The sequence below is a fragment of the Loa loa genome (genome assembly GCF_000183805.2).
Source record: "Loa loa unplaced genomic scaffold supercont3.133, whole genome shotgun sequence".
NCBI lineage: Eukaryota > Metazoa > Nematoda > Chromadorea > Rhabditida > Onchocercidae > Loa > Loa loa.
The window spans coordinates 14,211-33,405 of NW_018108313.1; the positions used below are offsets into that span (position 1 = coordinate 14,211).

General features: G+C 32.2%; 6 protein-coding genes across 6 annotated transcripts in view; 4 read left to right on the forward strand and 2 right to left on the reverse strand.

Moving 5' to 3' along the window:
- Positions 1–541: 541 nt before the first annotated feature.
- On the reverse strand, positions 542–3,742 carry LOAG_04522 (galactokinase; the record flags this gene model as incomplete). The annotated part of the gene is made up of 8 exons (XM_003140059.2): positions 542–737; positions 911–1,089; positions 1,553–1,766; positions 1,918–2,169; positions 2,377–2,486; positions 2,711–2,847; positions 3,069–3,192; positions 3,631–3,742. 8 exons carry the CDS (start codon positions 3,740–3,742, stop codon positions 579–581), a joined length of 1,287 nt encoding a protein of 428 aa, XP_003140107.1. The 3' UTR covers positions 542–578.
- A 3,126-nt stretch (positions 3,743–6,868) lies between these two features.
- On the forward strand, positions 6,869–10,828 carry LOAG_04523 (hypothetical protein; the record flags this gene model as incomplete). The annotated part of the gene is made up of 11 exons (XM_003140060.2): positions 6,869–6,969; positions 7,378–7,490; positions 7,994–8,118; positions 8,364–8,557; positions 8,949–9,132; positions 9,266–9,446; positions 9,524–9,636; positions 9,758–9,864; positions 10,005–10,161; positions 10,278–10,387; positions 10,724–10,828. 11 exons carry the CDS (start codon positions 6,869–6,871, stop codon positions 10,818–10,820), a joined length of 1,482 nt encoding a protein of 493 aa, XP_003140108.1. The 3' UTR covers positions 10,821–10,828.
- A 337-nt stretch (positions 10,829–11,165) lies between these two features.
- Positions 11,166–13,999, forward strand: LOAG_17815 (hypothetical protein; the record flags this gene model as incomplete). Its single annotated transcript, XM_020450479.1, has 7 exons — positions 11,166–11,437; positions 11,643–11,849; positions 12,326–12,476; positions 12,660–12,757; positions 13,010–13,092; positions 13,547–13,679; positions 13,828–13,999. 7 exons carry the CDS (start codon positions 11,166–11,168, stop codon positions 13,997–13,999), a joined length of 1,116 nt encoding a protein of 371 aa, XP_020305829.1.
- A 156-nt stretch (positions 14,000–14,155) lies between these two features.
- On the forward strand, positions 14,156–15,406 carry LOAG_17816 (hypothetical protein; the record flags this gene model as incomplete). The annotated part of the gene is made up of 4 exons (XM_020450480.1): positions 14,156–14,268; positions 14,478–14,667; positions 14,757–14,906; positions 15,243–15,406. The coding sequence occupies 4 exons, from the start codon at positions 14,156–14,158 to the stop codon at positions 15,300–15,302; spliced, it is 513 nt and encodes a 170-aa protein (XP_020305830.1). The 3' UTR covers positions 15,303–15,406.
- Positions 15,407–16,021: 615 nt separating this feature from the next.
- Positions 16,022–17,549, forward strand: LOAG_04525 (metaxin 2; the record flags this gene model as incomplete). The annotated part of the gene is made up of 5 exons (XM_003140062.2): positions 16,022–16,174; positions 16,339–16,512; positions 16,683–16,775; positions 16,965–17,188; positions 17,369–17,549. Exons 1-5 carry the CDS (start codon positions 16,055–16,057, stop codon positions 17,547–17,549), a joined length of 792 nt encoding a protein of 263 aa, XP_003140110.1. The 5' UTR covers positions 16,022–16,054.
- Positions 17,550–17,837: 288 nt separating this feature from the next.
- Positions 17,838–19,195, reverse strand: part of LOAG_17817 (hypothetical protein) — a gene marked incomplete at both ends in the record, with an annotated part of 5,374 nt that continues 4,016 nt past the window's right edge. The window contains 3 exons of the mRNA XM_020450481.1: positions 17,838–17,995; positions 18,211–18,340; positions 18,778–18,915. Of these exons, the coding sequence (XP_020305831.1) occupies positions 17,838–17,995; positions 18,211–18,340; positions 18,778–18,915 (426 nt within the window). The remainder of the gene's footprint in view (positions 17,996–18,210; positions 18,341–18,777; positions 18,916–19,195) is intronic.

Genomic DNA, 19,195 nt, shown 5'->3' on the forward strand with positions numbered 1-19,195 from the left:
TGCAATAAGTGATAAAATATCAATAAAACAATATTTATGGAATGCATATGGGATAGATAATTAATTTCGAGAGTGAAATAAGCTAATATTCTTAAGAAAAAAACTTTTTCACATTTCGATTGAAATATTTAATGTATAAGCAAAACATCAGATCTTTCCTAAAGCTTCAACTGATATGAAAAAATATATGGCAGTAACATGAATTTACAATTATTATGATGCGGGGACAATATCACATTGTCGAATATGCAACCTGGAAATAAATATAGTACTCAATTTCCCGTAATCTTAGCTGAGGACTTGGTCAACTAAACACTGATTTGGTCCAGTTAAGGTCAAATCCAATTAAGCATAATGCTTTTAATCGTAAGATTAATCCCTCTCATTTAAATGTAATATAAGAATCTAATAAAGATAACCGTTTGAATGACTCCGATTTGCATTATTATAGCATCTTCATAAAGCGTAAGAAAAAATTAAAAAAAAAAGATGAACAAGTATGAAAGACAACGATAACTTAAAATACTTTAAACAAATTCATTTCAAATTCCAAACCAGTCATTGCAATACACTTCTTTTCAATCGCATTTGATTAATTGTATACCACTAGCAGGTCGACTCCAAAACAATACTTCTAGATCTGGTTGTTTGGTGTCAAAAAGAGCAACCGCGCAACCGCCCCAACCAGCTCCTGTAAGTCGTGCACCTAATGCACCATTTCGTAAACAATTTTCCACCTGAAATAATCATTTCACGGATAATATCTACTGCAATGTGCAAAATAACGTTGCATACAATAGTTCTGTCTTGATTAAAATACAAAAATATTTAGAGCAGTATCAGCAATATCAGTCATACCATTAACGATTTGTAAGTAATATTTTGATTAGACTATTTTAATCGAACTAACCACTTCATCCAATTTATCACAGGAACATTCGAATAGTTCCTTACAGCTAGTATGGCTATCGTTCATCAGTTTTCCCATCTCTTTCACATTACCACTTTTACATGCTTCATGAAATAAACGAACTCGATCAGCTTCCGTGTAAACATGTTTTGCTCTTTGCGCTAATTTAAATATTTTCACTGCAAATATTTAAAGAATTGATAAAAGAAGTGTTACTTAAAATGAACCTTAATTTTTAAGATTTAAATGCCTTGAGTCGATCGATTTTAATTACTGAAAATTACCTATGACATGCACATACTTCTTTACAACAGATCATTTCATTATCGACATTTGCAGTCAAATTTACAACATTTCTTCGAAAGAAAGTGAACTGTTTGATAGAATGAATACTGATGATAAGAGATTACGAATATTTCAAGTAAATACACATATATAAAATACATAAAATTTGCATAATTATATAAGAGGTATCAAACGTTTTTTTGGTAAGATATGATCAGTCCTCAAATTTTCAGCATTCTATTCAGTTTTACTTGAAAAACTTTCGGATTCGTTAGTCTTGCTGGAGATTTCGGATCCAACGAATAAGTTCCATACATCAATTTTCCAGATGTTAACGCTCCAAACTGGAAAACTAACTGTGTTGAGTGTTCGCCGAAAGAACTGTTTCGTTGAAATTTGCATTCGATATGCCTAACAAGCTGAGTGCATCATCCTTGGTGTAAACACGACTAGAGAGTACTTCCTCTGCTACGGCAATCATTTCCTGAGCAGTCTTCCTCAACTGATGTGCAACTTCACCCAATGTCCGGATTTCTTTCCAGCTTTCCAGTTCACAGATTTTTGCTATAATCTGAATTAAATATTCTTTCAAATAAATTTTAAGCGGCTTTAAACAACGATAATTATTATAGAAAAACAAAAACATAAATCCGTGATGAATAAAGCAATCTAATAAAACTCGAAATTCATTTAAAACTGTATTAGGTGAATCAATCGTAAACCTGAGCTGCTAGACGACATTCTACAACACGTTCATTGTATTGCGAAGCAGCTGCCTTATTAAATGCCTCTCCGGAATGAATCACAGCGAAAAGAGCATTTTCGGGAAGCGTAACTGGTGAAAATCTGAGCGGGTTGAAGTTAATGAGCATTGCAGAACCTTCATTAGCTAAAACTTCGATTGCTTGGTCCATACCACCACCTTCCACACCGACGTATCGCTCCATTTCAGCACACAATTCAGCAAATTCTGTCTGCAATCCGCATTTATAAATTCATTTGTAATGAAAAACTATTATAGATCAAGAGTGAATTAATTAGATTTCGCAATAAATCAATACAGCATGCTAAGCGACTGCCATGCTTTTATTGATTTACTAAGAAGTTCAGTGCTCAGATCGGACAGTGCACTAACCCCATATAGTTGGAGTGAAAATTTACGCCACAAATTATAATTTTACCTTACTGATAACATCAAAAGCTCGCCCCGTATACAGCGCAAGTGTTATCAGCGCTGCAGCGCATACAACAGCACTAGAACTAGAAAGACCAGCAGCTGTCGGTATGGTACCTGTAACTCAAGAGTTGGGAATGAATGAAACATAAGCCTTGCAGTTCATAAAGACTTTATAACGTCTAAAAGTGTATTACAATTGGTGAGACGAATATCAAAAAGGTGTTACTGCAATTTAGTAAAATTAAACTGTTTCAGATTAAAAGGAAGTTTAAATTTAATCGTTCGCTATTTTATGAATCAGATATTCTGGTAGTATGATAAGCATTACGACGACCTACCATGAACTAATACATTCATGCCTTTCGGTAACACATTCAAACGTCTTAATACACCTTTCCAACCGCATAAAAAATAATGAAACCATTCAGGTTTCTCACTACCAATCCAATTATCGCAAAATTTATATGTGTGCGCTCTTTAAGGATAACAATTTACTAATATTTTACATGTAAATTTCAAAATTTTCAAAAATAAATTCTCATTTGAGTTAGGAGAAAAATGAATTTCTCGTAACCTAATTTAGTACTGTAACAATAAAAGTTTATTAAAGGCCTACTGCAACAACGAAATTTTGCTTGATAGCCTACTATAAAATAAAACTTCTCTTAAGAGCCCATCACAACAATGAAACTTTACTTGAATGTTGTATTGATGTTTTGGAAAACAATTTCATTAGCATCATGAAGTGAAGCTAAGATAAATGTTGAGGCGCTAATTGCCATTGGTAATACACCATAGCCACTGTAATCAATATGTTCACCTGCAAAATATAACACTTGTTCTTTCATTATGTTCTTCATCAAGATTTTAATGCTTATTTTTATCTTTCTAATAATTATTGATATATTCCATCGCAATTAATTATGCAAATTTAGTACCATTATTAAACAATCCATTTGTTACAGTGGTATATCTATGTGTAAATAAACAAATATCATTCAACAATTATTTCCATTCATTTCTTCAAGTATTTATTTGCTATCAAAAAACTTTCAAACTTTCGTAATTTAAAATTGCATGCAAAAGGATATATTATTCATTCTTTAAATATTTCGTCTCATTTGAAATATATTCAAATAGAGTATTATTGCTTTCTTTTTTTTTTAAGAAATATCATGTAAAGTTCCGTGGAAGAATAAATCTATTTATTTGTTTTTTTCTTTTTTTAGGGAGGGGGGAGGGGTGAAAAAAAAATTACCAATTAAATTCACTCGTCCTGGACAACGAACAATATATTTCGCACGACAATTAAATCGTTGTCGAAATTCGTCCTTCAGCTCATCAAGATCCATTACCGTTGATGTTAACATTGATCTTTGACCCTAATATTGATTTATAGAGAATGATCGATGTTTATAATTATAACACATTTACATAAACATTAGTAAGATACGAAAAAAGACATCAATACAGGAAAGCATAAAAGTAACATTATCATAAAAATGATATGGTGATATTAAAAGACACTTCTTAAAGTTGTTTTTCAGTAATAATATCAAAATGGAAATGAACATTAAGAATGGGCAGAGAAAAAAGGAAGAATGAATTTGTGCTTTTGTGAATGTGGACAAATAAAAATTAAAACTGTTAGAAATTCACACAGATATATATTCGTTCTCACTAACATTTCAACAATTACTACCTTTATCTTTTATCAGGTGAAATTATCAACCTTCATGAGAAAGTTCCAAACACTCAGCATGTGTGAAGCAAAATTTCGAAATTCTTCCCGATAATTTTTGAATAAGATAAAATGGACTGATAAAAACAAATTAGTCGAAAAAGTCAAACGAATGAAAAAACTCATTAATGTCACAAAAACATGGCATTGAAGTCAAACAGATATATTGGTATTTTTCCTATTTTCGAAATAGTTAAATTTGAAAACTTTCAAAAAAAAACCAGTATTTCTGGAAAAATTCTTCGCTTATGGCACTACCATTTTAAAAACTTCAGATTTCATCTTGCAAACTTAGAAATTTTCTATTTTACCAAAATTATTGATTGATTGATTAGTTGTTCGATATGAATTTCATAAAGTAAAACCGTCACGAGAGGAAACCTTAAAGAAAGAGGTATTTGGTATAGATAACTCCATTGCTACACCAAAATAAACTGTAGCTTTTAAGGGATTTCCTTTCTTTCGATTTCAAACGACAAATTTGAATTTCAAGCAGGAGAAAAATCTCAAATCCATTCTTCGATCTCAAATCCATACCAAAACATCTCGCAAATCGTACAAAACAAAACACGTTTATAGGGATAATAGTTGGGTAATTTCAAATTAATTTCATGTAAAACACGTAATATTCCAAGAAAGGTTATGAAGTTTTAACTCAGTTTCAACCACCTGTCATCAATACAAGATGAAATTTCCAGCTGTCGAAGAAGTATTACTTGAATCAGATGGAAAAATGGAATAGAACTGAAGTATTTGGGGAATTTTAATTTGAAATTTTAATAAATTCAAAAAGTTTTAAGTAGAATAATAATGCATTAAATGAGATGGATGAGAAATGACAATATACCAACTTTACCATGTGTATATCTTGTGTGTGTCCATGTATGTATGTATATATACATATGTGTGTGTGTGTGTATGTGTGTTATGTGTGGTGTTTGTGTGTTACGTCAAATAATAATACAAATCAAGTGCCATTATGTGCTTTCTGTAAGCATTCAAAAAGTATTTTTTGATAAATCTCTACAGAAAGTGTTTCAAAGAAATTTTTAGGAAAAAGAAAAAACATAAAAATACATTAAAATGTAATGTTAAAGTGCGAGAATTTCAGAAATAAATTAAATAAAGAAAAGAGAAAAACTAAATGGCACAAATTGAAAATTTCCACTTTCGCAACAGCAATTTAGCAATTCAAACATTATCACCGTAACCAACAAAATTATGGAAATTTATTTCATTCTTTTCCGTTTAACTGCATCATATCGCATACATACGAACGTTTTTTTTACAACAAAACAAAAATTATCGCTATAGTATACATTTTACTCTTCTATATTCCTAATACGCCACAAAGAAAAAGAAAAAAAAAGACTATCTGAGTCGATAAATGCATTCCTGTCCAGGTATATTCTCATCGCTTTATTCTGACGCAGCAATCTGACACAAAAAGGATAACTTCATATATACATGTATATATATATATATACATATTCATTTATTTATATTCATATTCATGCCTCCAAACTGCAAACTGACCTACACATACAAACATACATATACATTGCGTACACAAACATATATTTACATATTTATATTTTACATTTCACAGCCATATCACACGGAAATTGATCTATACATATACAAATTACAAATACTATATTTATTTACACATGTAATTATCTCTTTTTATATATTCCTTAAACACTTCCAGCATTAAATTAAATCTTAAGTGTACAAATAAGAGATATATACATCCGTGTACAAATTAATTAATTGACTAATTTACGTATTAGTTAATTTATTTATTTATACACATATAACAATATCCGACAGCTTAATTGAATAACAACACATTCTGGCATTTATCAAATGAGAGCAAAGAGTAGAAAAAATATTACAAAGGGGTATATTTAGAAGGAAAAGTTTCAGAATGTTAAATAAAAGAAGTGAAAAAGTAAAAGCAAAAAAAGCTGGGAAGTAGAAGGAAAATTAAAAGCGGAGAAGAAGAAAGTAACCGATTTCATAAAAATAATGCAGAAAAAGAGACACAACATCACGAACTTGATGAATGAACTGTCAATTAATGAATAAACCATTACTGACCAAAAATGTTGGAAGTAGCAGAAATGCATGATAATCTAATAAACAGTTATTACTAAATCATTTCAATAGTAGCATGTCAACTGATATGTGATAAGCATTATAACATATCCACTCATTTCCATAACAAGAAGTAAATGAGACAGCTTTTACACCGAAAAACGGAAGAGATGATAAGCAACATATGGGACAAGCTGGATTCACCTGGCCGTGGGGAGAGTTTTTGGCGATCAATTCTGTTTTTTAATTTTTGGTTGATTAAGGATTGTTTAGGTAATGATTGCGATAAACGGCATTATAAATGGTCATGATTATGATATGACAATTTAGGTAAGATTATACTAATCTTTGTTTGTAGATATTTCCATGTCTCATTTTCTACTTTTTTTTTTCGACTTGAGAAGGAATAGTTTTACGCATTCATACATATATTTATAGTTGCATTCTTATTTTCGTTTATACTCGTATTTGAGCAGTTATTTATATTCATACTTATATTTGTAGTATGTTTGTATTAAATTATATATTTACATCCACTTTCTCACTATATTTAAATTTCTGTTGTTGGAAATATCCAAATGTTCTCTTTATGAATAGCGTGTTACGATTTGGAGTATATAAACTTCATAGTTTTGATGCATCGTTTAGGCAGACGATGAGTTTCTTTGGTGGATCAAAACTAGGCACTACTTCATCCACCTCTTTTGGTACTTCAACTTCCACACCAGCTTTTACCTTTGGAACTGCCACCTCAGGGTTAGTAGTGTTTTTCTTTCTTCTTTTTAAATACATTGTTACCATGGATTTTTATGAAAAGATTTGGGCAGATAGCCGTTTGCTCATATGGTCATTGTGAATGACTGAACCGGATCAGTCATATTCGGACTTTCTAATAAGAAAGCAGTGTTTAAATATATCGAAAATGGCTTAGTTTGATTAAATATCAGGTTGCAGTACAGGAAATGTAGACGACCATTTTAACTGCTGTCATCCACATACCTTGTTACGTTCTATCACAATAATGAAGGAAAAATGATGTCAAAATAAAGGGAATAAAAGGTTGAATGTAAATAATGGGAATAACAGCTTACTTCGAATAGGCAGTATTAAAAAATATGGGGAAGATTTCAATCGCAATTTAATAACGATTGCTATTTATTTCAGCACAACCAATAAACCATTATTTGGCGCCACGACGACTGCACAGCCGTCTTTGTTTGGCGCTTCGACAACAACACCCACTTTTGCACAATCTGGAGGATTATTTGGCTCGAAACGTAACTTTTACCGAAATCTGACTTGTAGTTTTTTCTTTTTTTAAACTGACTTGTATTATTTATCATCTTTTCAAGAGTTATGTTATTTAGCATCTTTTCATCTTCTTGAGATGAAAACAAGGGCTCGGAAAAACAGTAGCTGTTGCATCATGTATTTTTTTTTTAAGCATCTCGCATTTTGCGTCTTAAGTACTCTTGATTTCAGATATGTTGTCATTAATCTTTATCTAGTTTTTGTTTTGAAAGGTAGGGATAAATAGTGGGATCTCCAATCATCTTTTCATCTGGTCTTTCATTATACGAGGGTTTTAATCTCCTTTTTTCCTTCATTTCTCGTATGTTTTGCGAAATTTTTTGTTTTATTTGCTTTTAATCTCCTTTTTTCCTTCGTTTCTCGTATGTTTTGCGAAATTTTTTGTTTCATTTTAATAATGTTCATTCATTATACAGAAAATATATTTAAATTGGCTATTTTGATGCTGTAGCGACTAATCTGTTTCCAGCCGGATCAACAACTTCTTCAACAAGTCTGTTGTCATCCGGGACGAAATCCGTTGGTTTATCAGGTACTTCAACTGCATCAACTGTACAAGCTTCACAAATTTCAACAGTACAAGATTTAATACAGGTAGAATTGCATTCTGGTTTCCGAAACTAGACGTTTGGTTATAACATTTTCGTTTTATCATTGATGACTTCCACTTTGGTTCAAAAGAGAATGATATATTCACTTTAAAATGTTCAATTTCATATTATTTCGAGATATGTGGCACATTTTTTTTTTGCCTAAAATATTGGTTTAAGGTCGTATGAAGTTAAAAAAATCATCTAAAATGCAGAAATATTTAGTCAGTCAAATAAATATGTTTTAAGAACTCAGAATACCTCATTCGATCTTTGACATCACCAGATCTTTTTGGCGATGAAAGAGATGGAATTATTGCGAAATTAAATCAGCTTTTATCTGCATGCGGAATTGGTAATGGGTATTATAAAGGTGATCAGCAACCCATTTCTTACACTGCAGAAAACCCTTTCTATCAGTTTAAAGCGATTGGTTATAGTAGGTAAGTAGTAAATTGAACATTTTTTCAGTAAATACATTTGGATTTTGATTGTTCTGTATTTCATTTTGTTTTGAGGTTTTGGCATACGGTAAGGTGCTTTTTGAAGGAAGTAATTCATTTTGTAGAAGTAGGAGTTTCTTACGCATGTAAAGACTAGCACTATTATCCTACCATGTATAGCTGGGCTAAATATTAATTATTATGGAATGAAATAAAAACAGTAGTTGAAATAAAAACAGTGGTTTAACCAAGTTTGTTGAACTTGGTTTTTAAAATATCGATGTGCATGAAATAAGATTTCCCATTATATGACAGTTTTAATTAAGCATATATTTAATGGGTAATGGTTAATCATAGTTGGACATCACTGAATATTGAAAAATGTTTTCAGAAGAAGTGATTATTGTGATAGCGATGGTATTGTAGCTCTGACTCTAGGAATCAATTATGAGCAGCTTTCAACAGTTACTCAGCGGCAGAAATTCATAGATTCGATGAATCTTATACTAGGCAATAATACAAATGTCCGAGCACATATCGAACTTATTCGTCCACTTCCCGATAATCAAACTGAAGTATGCTGTTTCAATTTCAAACTAATCTATTAATATATACGCGAGGAAGAGAAACCATCGTAATGGACAGATTATTTCCTCGTTATTTCATTGCAGATTCAATTGCTAACAGCCATTTTACTTTGTTTTTCAGGTTTTGCTATATGTAACAGAGAAGGGCAAAGGCAGATCAAGTAGTAAAGAATTGTGTGCTTTCTTGAAACAACCTACACAAGATGCGCAACTAAAGAATCAGCTTTGCGTTGTAAATGTTCTTTCGCGTACGGTTGTAGATGATGCGAAGAAGCATGCTTTCATTAAAAATCCTCCAGCGGGTATAAGTCGATTTATAATTATAACCTAAAAAGTTGTTTTTCAATTTGGAAGTGTTTCAAGTTGTACTTTTGCTTAGGATTCGATTCACAAATTTGGCAACAAGCTGTTCGAGAAAATCCGGATCCTGATAAATTGCTTCCTTACCCAATCCGAGGCTTTGAGCAGTTACGTAAAAGACAAGAATTGCAGGTAAAAATGTCCAGGTTTTGAAATGATTCTCTTCTGGGGTCAGTCTTATGAGTGAGTATAAATGGATATTCGGTCCTCATGGATATGAATACTTCTGCTTCTGCTATGGCAACCCTTTCAGACAGCAGAAATACGTCTTGAAGAGCGTGTTATTGAGGAACTGAAGCAAAGACTTGTTCAAATCAATAGTAAATTAATAGCAGGACAAAACCAGTGTTCGTATCAGCGGTTCGTTATTTTTAGAAAATGAACGTTTAAAATTTATGATGAAGAAATTTCCACTACAAATTCCTTTCGCCATATTTTGCATTCTATTTTTTACAGCAATTCTGCCTTTTATGTTATGATTTTATTATCTTTCTTTGTAGGCAAAGACATAAAGAATTATCGCATCGCTTGTTACGTTGTTTAGCAATGCAGTCTCTTCTTCAACATTATACAATTAGCATAGATAGCGTCGAAGAGAAACTCGAAACGCGTCTTGAAGCATTGAATGCATCTCTTATAGCACCGGATCAAATCAAGGTTTTAAATTTGTGCAGTTAAATTATGTTAAAGAGATAAGTATTCGGATGGTATATAAAGTCTTCAAATGAAATGGGAGTTAGTTTTTTTTTACTGATCTTATTTTTGTTTTTAAGAGTCGAATTAATGATTTGTTAACTATTTTACGAAGCGAAGCAGAAACTTTGAAAGCAGCAGATGGGACAAGGCTAAAATTCACTGAAAGTGATGTGGCACAAATTAAAAGGTTGGTATAATTGAGTCTTATCAACCAACCATACAACTTTCTTTTGTTTACTCAATCATTTATTTATATCTGTAAAGTTAGTTGTGATGTTCTGTCTGAACATGTTGTCTCTTAATTATTTATCAAAATTCTAGGGTTCGAATTTACAAGTAGGAGTTACTATAACTCCTACTTGTAAATTCGAGTTATTGATGCAGTGGCTAATGCAATCTTTGTTTTTGAAATCGAATTGGATCTACTAGATTATTAACAATTAATTTTTTACTTTATGCTGAATTCGTCTTTATTGTATCTGTTCAAAGTAAACATAAATATGTAACTTTCAATTTTTTTTAGATACTTATCTCGAGCTCAGGAGGCGTTGGAAAGAGTTATTGATGTAGTACGTGAAAGTACTGAAGATCTCGATATTATAGAAAAACATCTAAAATGATATCCTACATTCAACATATTTGTTGTTAGCATTTTGTCATATTTCAGTAAATTGATATGTTGGTTTCGCAGTTTGTTCCTTAATGCAATGTACTGCACCATAAAATAAGATACTTGTTTTGAATATTTCGTTTGTCTTCGCCCTTATTGTGATATTTGGATATGGTTGCTTATCTTGTCACTCTAAACTATTTCATTCAGTGTCCATCCAAAAAATTTTCTTCAAGTTTGAGAAGGATTTCCAAAGTATTTCGCTGCTGAATTTGTTTGTGAATTTCTAGCAAAAATGAGACTTCTGTACATACTGCCTCTGTGCTGCTAGTTTTCGTTTTGCGGGAGCAGGGAAATGATCCGCATACTAGAAGATTTAGAAGGCTCACGCTCACGGGTTATGTCGATTTTGATACAGATAACATATATATACGGTTATAATACTTTCAGTTCGAAGACTGGAATGGAAGTTGATGAAAAGGAGGGTGAGTCGGGAACAAGTGTTTCAGATGATGAAAGACCAGGAACAAGTATTCCAGATGACGAAATGAGTGAAACTGAAGAGTCGGAGAACCATATCTACGAAGTATTGGGACATGACACTTTCGTAAATTTGAAGAAAATCGAGTAAGTGACCAAGTCATCCAATAAAACTAGGTCAAGTAATTCTAACGGAAGTTTTCAGCAAGGTCAGAAGTCTTTACTATTTTTTTGAATAGCCAAGAGGGAGAGTCTTACCGGATTTGCTATGTCATGATCTCACTAAAAAGGGACAAAATAGGAATGATAATCAGCTAACCATGATGAGTTATTAATATGTCGTAATTTCCAGTGTTGTGCCCGCGTGGATTAGACAAGGTGAAACATTTGCGTCAGAACTGGGTGAAGAAAGTTGTGCGGAGCTTGATTCTGTCGAAGGTTTGCATCCTTTGCTTGCACATCGTATTAGAGAGCACCTCAAGAAGTGGTATCCTGTCCAGCGAACAGTTCTTCCATATCTTGTAGCTGCAAGTAGCATTTGTTCGATTTTTCCTCCAAGGTTTACAATTTAATTAAACGTTTATCAGATGTTAAAAGGTCTTTCAGCGATGAAGCCAGCACGTCTCTTATATTTGTCTGGAACGTTGGTGATAGCTTTTCTAATGTGTTTTGCGTTTGTTACCTAACGTACAAAGTTTTCCAAAAATATTTTCTATCAAATAATAGTCGATGGATGATGAAGCTATCTTTTGTTTTATCCTCTACTAATTTCCAGACGGAAGTAACATATTTTCAAATTTCGCTAATTTGTCAAATTATTAGCTTCATGATGAGACAATATGGAAGAGTTAAAACAAACTGACCACAGATTCACTCACCTAAGCTTTTGTTGAGTAATTATTTTTGGTAGTGAGTATAAAGATTTGCGGATTTTCGATTAAATGTTTCCATTTAGATGTCTTCATCTAGCGACTTCCAAGTTTTTATGAATTCCATTATTTCTAACTATTTCATGTGTATTTTTCTTCTTTTTAGAGATTTGGTGATTAGTTCTCCAACAGGCAGTGGTAAAACACTGTGTTATGTAATTCCAATTTTAAATGCTTTGCGTGGTTGCACAATGATGGGTTATCTTTTTGCATTAATTGTGGCACCAGTACAGAATCTTGTTGATCAAATAGAAAAGGTACGCATTCGATAAATGATAAAGGTTCCTATTCTCTTAGATTAAAAAAAATTTATCTCAGTTTTATATAGTTATTGCTGAAACTCTTTATATAGTATCAGTTTTTTAGGAGTTCAAAAAATATAATGTTTTCAATGTACGTATCGCTTCGCTTTGCGGAAGTCATGATCTTAATGTTGAAAGACAGCATCTCGAAAGCGCAAATATAGCGATAGCAACGCCGGGTCGTTTAATGAACACATAACAGATCTAGATTTCCCTGTCGATTTTACGCACTTACGGTTTGTAATTAGCAGACATCTAATTTGGACATTTCTTCAAAATCTGCATCAGTGAAGTTTGTAAGAGGCTATCCGAAGTTTCTAAAATATAATAAAACAGAATTTCAAGTGTATTAACATTATCAGCTGTTGCTTTTTTGTTTGATAAGTCATTGGTGAGTAATATGAATCTAACATGGTATCTGTTGTTTATGCAGATTCACACTGTTGTGTATAATTTGATTTCCCTGAAAATTTTCAAAATTTTTTCAGATACTTGGTAGTAGATGAAGCAGATCGTATGTCACATACAGCTCGTATCGAATGGCTTAACGATCTCGAAGTTGTTGCAAATTGTATTACTTATTTTATGTAAAGCTTTAAGAAATACCCTGAAGTCAGGATAGAAGTAATCTACTCGCTTTAGTAGCAGGCTCTCTTTAGATAGCATTGAAGTATTATGTTGTATTGAGATGTTGTCTCTATAATGAACAGTAGCTGAGATGTTTTTCTTTTCCCATGATCAGGAAAATACGGAGTTGTTCAAAGATTCATGAAAATCTGTACCATGTTTTTACATGATAATATTATTGGTAGTAGTTCTTGGAAGACTAACGACGGAAATACATAATTGATGAATATGCCTTTAATAAAAAATATTCAGTAATAACCTTTTTCGATTGAGAAATTATCATCCTCAGAGTCGGATTTTCTTCGAGCAATTACCATTTCATTTGAAGATTTGATTAGTTGCTCTTTGAAGGAAAATAATCAGAAGTGGCACCAAAATGCGATTTTGTTTTATTTCAGATAGCCATAATTGTGTCACAATTGATGATCTTTATAACGCAAGTTTCTTGCAAAAGATACTGCTTTCTGCTACCTTATCTTTGGATGTTGAAGATCTTCATGAATGGCGTCTTCGACATCCTCGTCTATTCAAGTACAAACTTTTATACTTTTAGTTGAATAATAGTAATTGTTTCAATTCTACCATGAGTCGGTGAATAATCTAGCCCATCTACCTTTTTTCGATCTTTGCTGTATTTCCTAAATTTTTTCAATTATGCTAAATAATATTTCCTTTGCAGAGCAGTGAAAGAAGATGTCATCGTAACGAATGAATTAAGCTTAAGCAGTGTTATCATCCCAACCTCATTAAAAATTGAATATATTATTTGTGACACAAAATTTAAACCACTTGCAACATATGAACGAATCGAAGGTCGAAAAATCTTGGAAAAAGATTTTAATATTCGTTAACAGCAAGTAAGCGCATCGAAATTGACGTCTTACATGAATACAGAATTTAAAAGTTCGCTTCCCTATCAGCCACTAGAAATTTACTAAAGGAGGAGTGATTTCATAGGTATGGTTTTTAGGACTTGGTGTAAGTGTGGTATCCTTTCCATTTTTAGGATGGCTAGTTATCGACTTACAATACTATTGAAAATGCTGAGCGCTGGAAAATATCAAGTCGAAGAACTCTCATCAAATCTCTTTGGTAATCGGCGACAAAAAGTGCTAGCGAGGTGCAATATCTGATTTGCAAAGTGCATCAAACATTGTTTTTTTGAATGTTAGCTGGACATAAAATTTGTCGTTATCTTCATTACCATGTGCTTTTTAGTAAAGAAAAATTTGTTATTGCAATTTTTATAAAATTTTCATAGCTGACGGCTGTTTTCGAAAAATATTGAGCGGCTTAATCGATTCATTCTTTATCTAAAAATTATTTCAGGTTTAGGAAAGGTACGACAAGAGTGCTTATTTCAAGTGATGTCTTGTCTCGTGGGATTGATGTCGAGGATATCGACGTTGTAATTAATTATGATAAACCACTTAACGAAAGATTATTTGTCCATCGCATAGGGCGAACGGCGAGATGCGGCAAGAAGGGCAAAGCTGTCTTCCTCATTTCAACTAAAGAAGTGGTTTTACTTTTGTTTATTAGTTCTTCTCATACTTGAATGTTTGCACCTCCTCTTTTAGATTTGTGCATATTTGTTTGTATTTTCAGAAAAAAGATTTCCAAACTACCCTCCAAAAAATTTCCTTCACTGGAAAGATTAAAGAAAGAAATTTCGAGGGTGCGAAAGATGCTGAAACAGAAGAGCTATATAAACAAGCATTAACAAAACTTAAAGAAGCTTTGCAAAATACACAAAAGGTAGTTTTTTCAATTACCAAGCAAAATTTAAGATGAAGGATATCAAGTGACAGTGCCTGCTTTCCTACCTTATTCTCAAGAATGAATTTATGAATTCAATATATGGTTAATTCTGATCAAGAAATTGTTTATTTATACTATGGGAAGTGTGAAAAACCATTTCTCTCTTCAGATTTGTAACTCATAAATGTCACTTTAAAGTAAAAACAACGCGCATATTTTATTTAGAGCACACTTCTGTTCTGGACAGGGTGTTGCATATAACATCTTTTGTTCATACCTGATAGTTTATTGTTCATACGTAATAGGTTTGAATACTCATATTGATTTCTTCAGGGGACTATCAGGAAGAATGGAATTTTCAAAAACAGGCGGAAAAAAGTTGCGAAATTATGAAATTAGTTTATATTCCATAATTTTTTCCAGGACTTTAAATTTCAAGATTGTTAACGTGATCAGTTGTTGTTTTTGTTCCTTGCACTGTTCAATAAATTACTCCCATTGAGTAGAATTTACAACATAGCACCTGTTGATCATACAGATTCACATTACTTTAGTTCATCATGCAAAAAAAGAGAAAAATTTTGTATATTATGGTTACACAATGAAAATTCTCTAATACATCGAAGATTACTGATATCTGAAGTGAAGTGTATTATCCGGAATTACTCTTCACTAAGTGATAACCGAATATCGAACCAAGGAGGATAAGAAAGCTCATCCATAAATTTTCTCTATAGTATTATGTTTAATATTTTGTGCTTGCGTTTTTATATTCGTCACTTATTTCATATAGTCGAGAATCATTAGCAGTTCTAGTGTTTGTAAAGTAGTATATAAAAAAAGTATTTAAATGATTATCGGGAGCTAAAAGGGGATAACAGTAGGTGTCTGATTTGGAAATTTGAAGCAAATCAAGGTGTTGTTGGCACTTCCATTCGTTTCGTGAGAGTTCTATGCGACAACTTGGCTTCACGAGAAAGTTTTCTGAGGTTTTCTTGAGTTCTGCTTGACTACTGATTTCTAAATCGATGATCAAACATAGAATGATCGGTCGTATCAGGTTTTTATGATGGCGATTACGGTAGTTTGTTACTCACAAATCTCTATGAAACATTTGTAGGTGTCTGGAATCGATAACTAGAACGATGACAGGGAGCTACTTTATGACCGATCTTGTTGCCGATAGCCTGTCATCTGAAGTTGATGTGGATTGGAATGATGCTGTGCTATACACACCTTATCATACGCAAGCCTTACTTTATGAAGTCTGTTGACATCTCTCGAGTTTTAAGGCTAAAGTGCAAAATGAAAATTTTGGTTATAGCTGTTTGGCATAGTTGTTATTAGAATGCACTTAACGTAATAACCATCAATTTATGATGTTTAATTATAATTGATCAAATCAATTACATTTTTATATCTTCTGTAGTATGCTGACTGCTTGGCTGTACGGACATTGTTACGAATGGCAAAGTTACCGATTCGCTTAGAAGAGCGTCCTAATGCTGAATTCATGTCACCGACCGGGAAAGTACCCTTCCTGAAGTTGCAGTCATTTCTGATACCCGAGTTTTTACCAGTTGTTGATTTTCTTGCAAAACGTGTGAGGTTTTATGTAATTCTGTTTTCGATCCAAAAAAAATTTTCTTTTTCGTTTGAAACAATATATTCCAAAATTCTTGCTATTTAAAACTCAACATTTTCGGTTTTTGAATTTAAATCGTAACTTAAATCACCTCACATGATTAAACTTATAGTTCATTTCTCTTACAGAATGTAAAATTATCGGCCGGCTTGACGGATCTAGAACGAGGAGATATGCATGCACATATGGCTCTTTTCGATGACATTCTTAAAAATGTCGAGGTACCACTCAGTTTGCAGTTTTCAGGCATTCACCTCTGCTGAAACTTTTGTTTTTGACTGCTAGAAGTGCTCTTTCTCCTGAACAAAACTGAAATTTTACTGTAAATGCAGTTTGCTTGACCTTTCTGGAATTTAAATTATGCTAACGTCTTAAATTTCTATACCACTGCGAAGTTTATTCGATTACAGATACATATGATGTGGATGGACAAGAGGAATTATTCTCAGGTAACGAAGTACAGATACGGTTCAGTGTATCTGTTTCCACTGAATATTATTTTACCACGAACGAAACGTCGTGAAGTGAGCAACTATTTAACTGCTCTGGATTGGAAAAGTAAGTCACAGGAATGCATAATGGAACTGGCTGACCGATGCTTCAAAAGTTTGTCGTCGAAACTTGACCACAATGAGTTAGTTTCTTTTTCCAGATTTTTCTTTTTAAATATTAAACTGAGAGGGTTTGTATTTCAAAATATTGGTTTTGAAGTCGTGATATGAGTGGTCCTTCTTTGCACATTCCGAAACTGTTCTATTTATTCCTAAAAACATTCTCAGTTTTCAATTTCATTTTTTAATTTCCACCTTTTAAGATATTTTTTCGGCGATTCACCAACTGAGCTAGATGCTTTGGCATTCGGTCATTTTTATACCATCCTGACAACAGAACTGCCAAATATGGAGTTAAAGAATTATCTTCGCCGATATTCAAATTTAACTGAGTTCTGCCAAAGGATTGACAAAAAGTATTTTGTTCTTGAAACAAAGAAATAAATAAGAATTCCCGATTGCTCTTATATTTCGCATTTTAATAAACATTTTGAAAGAGACTACAATAGACATTAACAAATTTGAAAGAAAAAAAGCGAATTTTCGAATTTATTGTTGAATGCCATCGATAGTGTTGACAATCGTTCAACGCCAATTTTAGATCGATATCACACAGATAAGTAAGCCGAATCGTTGAAATTAGTTTACAAAAAGTACTATTTTTGAATCATTTCCAGTCGTAATATGTGAAAATTTTGTCTATACAAAAAGTATTGTCGTCGAGCTATAATTTCATTGTTTGCGCTGAGATCGATAAATCGATAGACCAAAACTACCCACTACCGTTATCATAGCTAAATATGCTGTTGTTAAGGCGGCAAATGTTCCAGCGAAGATTTTCTTATCAACACAAATTTCGTCAAAGGGCCTCATTGTCTTTTCTTCTATATCTGAAATTAGCTCAATTTCCGTTCGAAATTATTCATTAATAGATGCAACAATGTGAAATTAAGGCGAAAAATTTAAGCGACAAGTTCCTAACATATATTTTTTCAGATTACATCTTAGTTTTCGTTTTGTTTTCTTTTGCTTCAAATTCTTGAAATACTACAAATACGCTCAAATTGTTTTCATAAAGAAACAAATGTGAAAAAGAAGAGGTTACTTTGATAAGGTAAAGTATGAACTGGTTGATCGATAACATGAAGCTTGTAATGTACTAAGTTATCTGTTGAATAAATTTCAATACTCCTCTCTTCTTTTTCCACTGATCGTTTTATTCGTTTGGAGCAATCCTATAACGATTATTCATTCTAAAATAAATTGAAATACAAAAGATGAGAGAAGTTAATAAACGTGTGATAAATTTAGCATGTAATGTAATAAATTTACATTTGGAATGTAATTTCCATTTAAAAAAAGGAACATGAAAAGTGACATATGACATATTTAAGATGACATATAAACTATAAGATCAAAGATCCACAGGGCTGTTTATAATTAAAAAAAAAGATCGAATTATTAGAAATTTGGTAGAAATGAAGATCGGAACAATGGAGAATGAAAGGGAAAAAATGTTTTCCTTCTGTAAAAATAAGACTTGCTAAATTATAGTTTATAGGGGTATAAATGAAGTAAACAATCAAAATTACAATTTGAGTAAACTTCACAAAAATGTTTTAATAACAAGTAATAGAATTGTCGCTAAAAAGTGAAGCATAGATAGACTTACTGGTTCCTTAGGACACAAATAGTCAGTGTTATTGGTGATAATAAATTGATCGAATTTACGTAGACACGTTGTTACTGCACATGATATCCATACTTCATTAGCATCCGGAAATTTAAATGCTAATCCGTCGGCAAATGCCTGAAATAATCATTTATTTAATGCTTAATGAGTTTGAAGGAAAAGCATTCTTCTTTGTTCCTTATATCTTTTTAAAATTTCATTGATGAAAATTCTAATAAAATTTCACTTTCTTTTAATCATTACTTAATCAGTTGGTTTTTTGTTAGTTGGTTGTTACAAGTAATTAGCTGGTTTTTATTTTTTTACGAAGGTTATTTTTTGTCGGATTTTAAACAGAGGGAAGAGAATAAGGAAGAGAGAGAGAGAAGGAGAGAGAGAGAGGAAAGAAGAAGGAGAT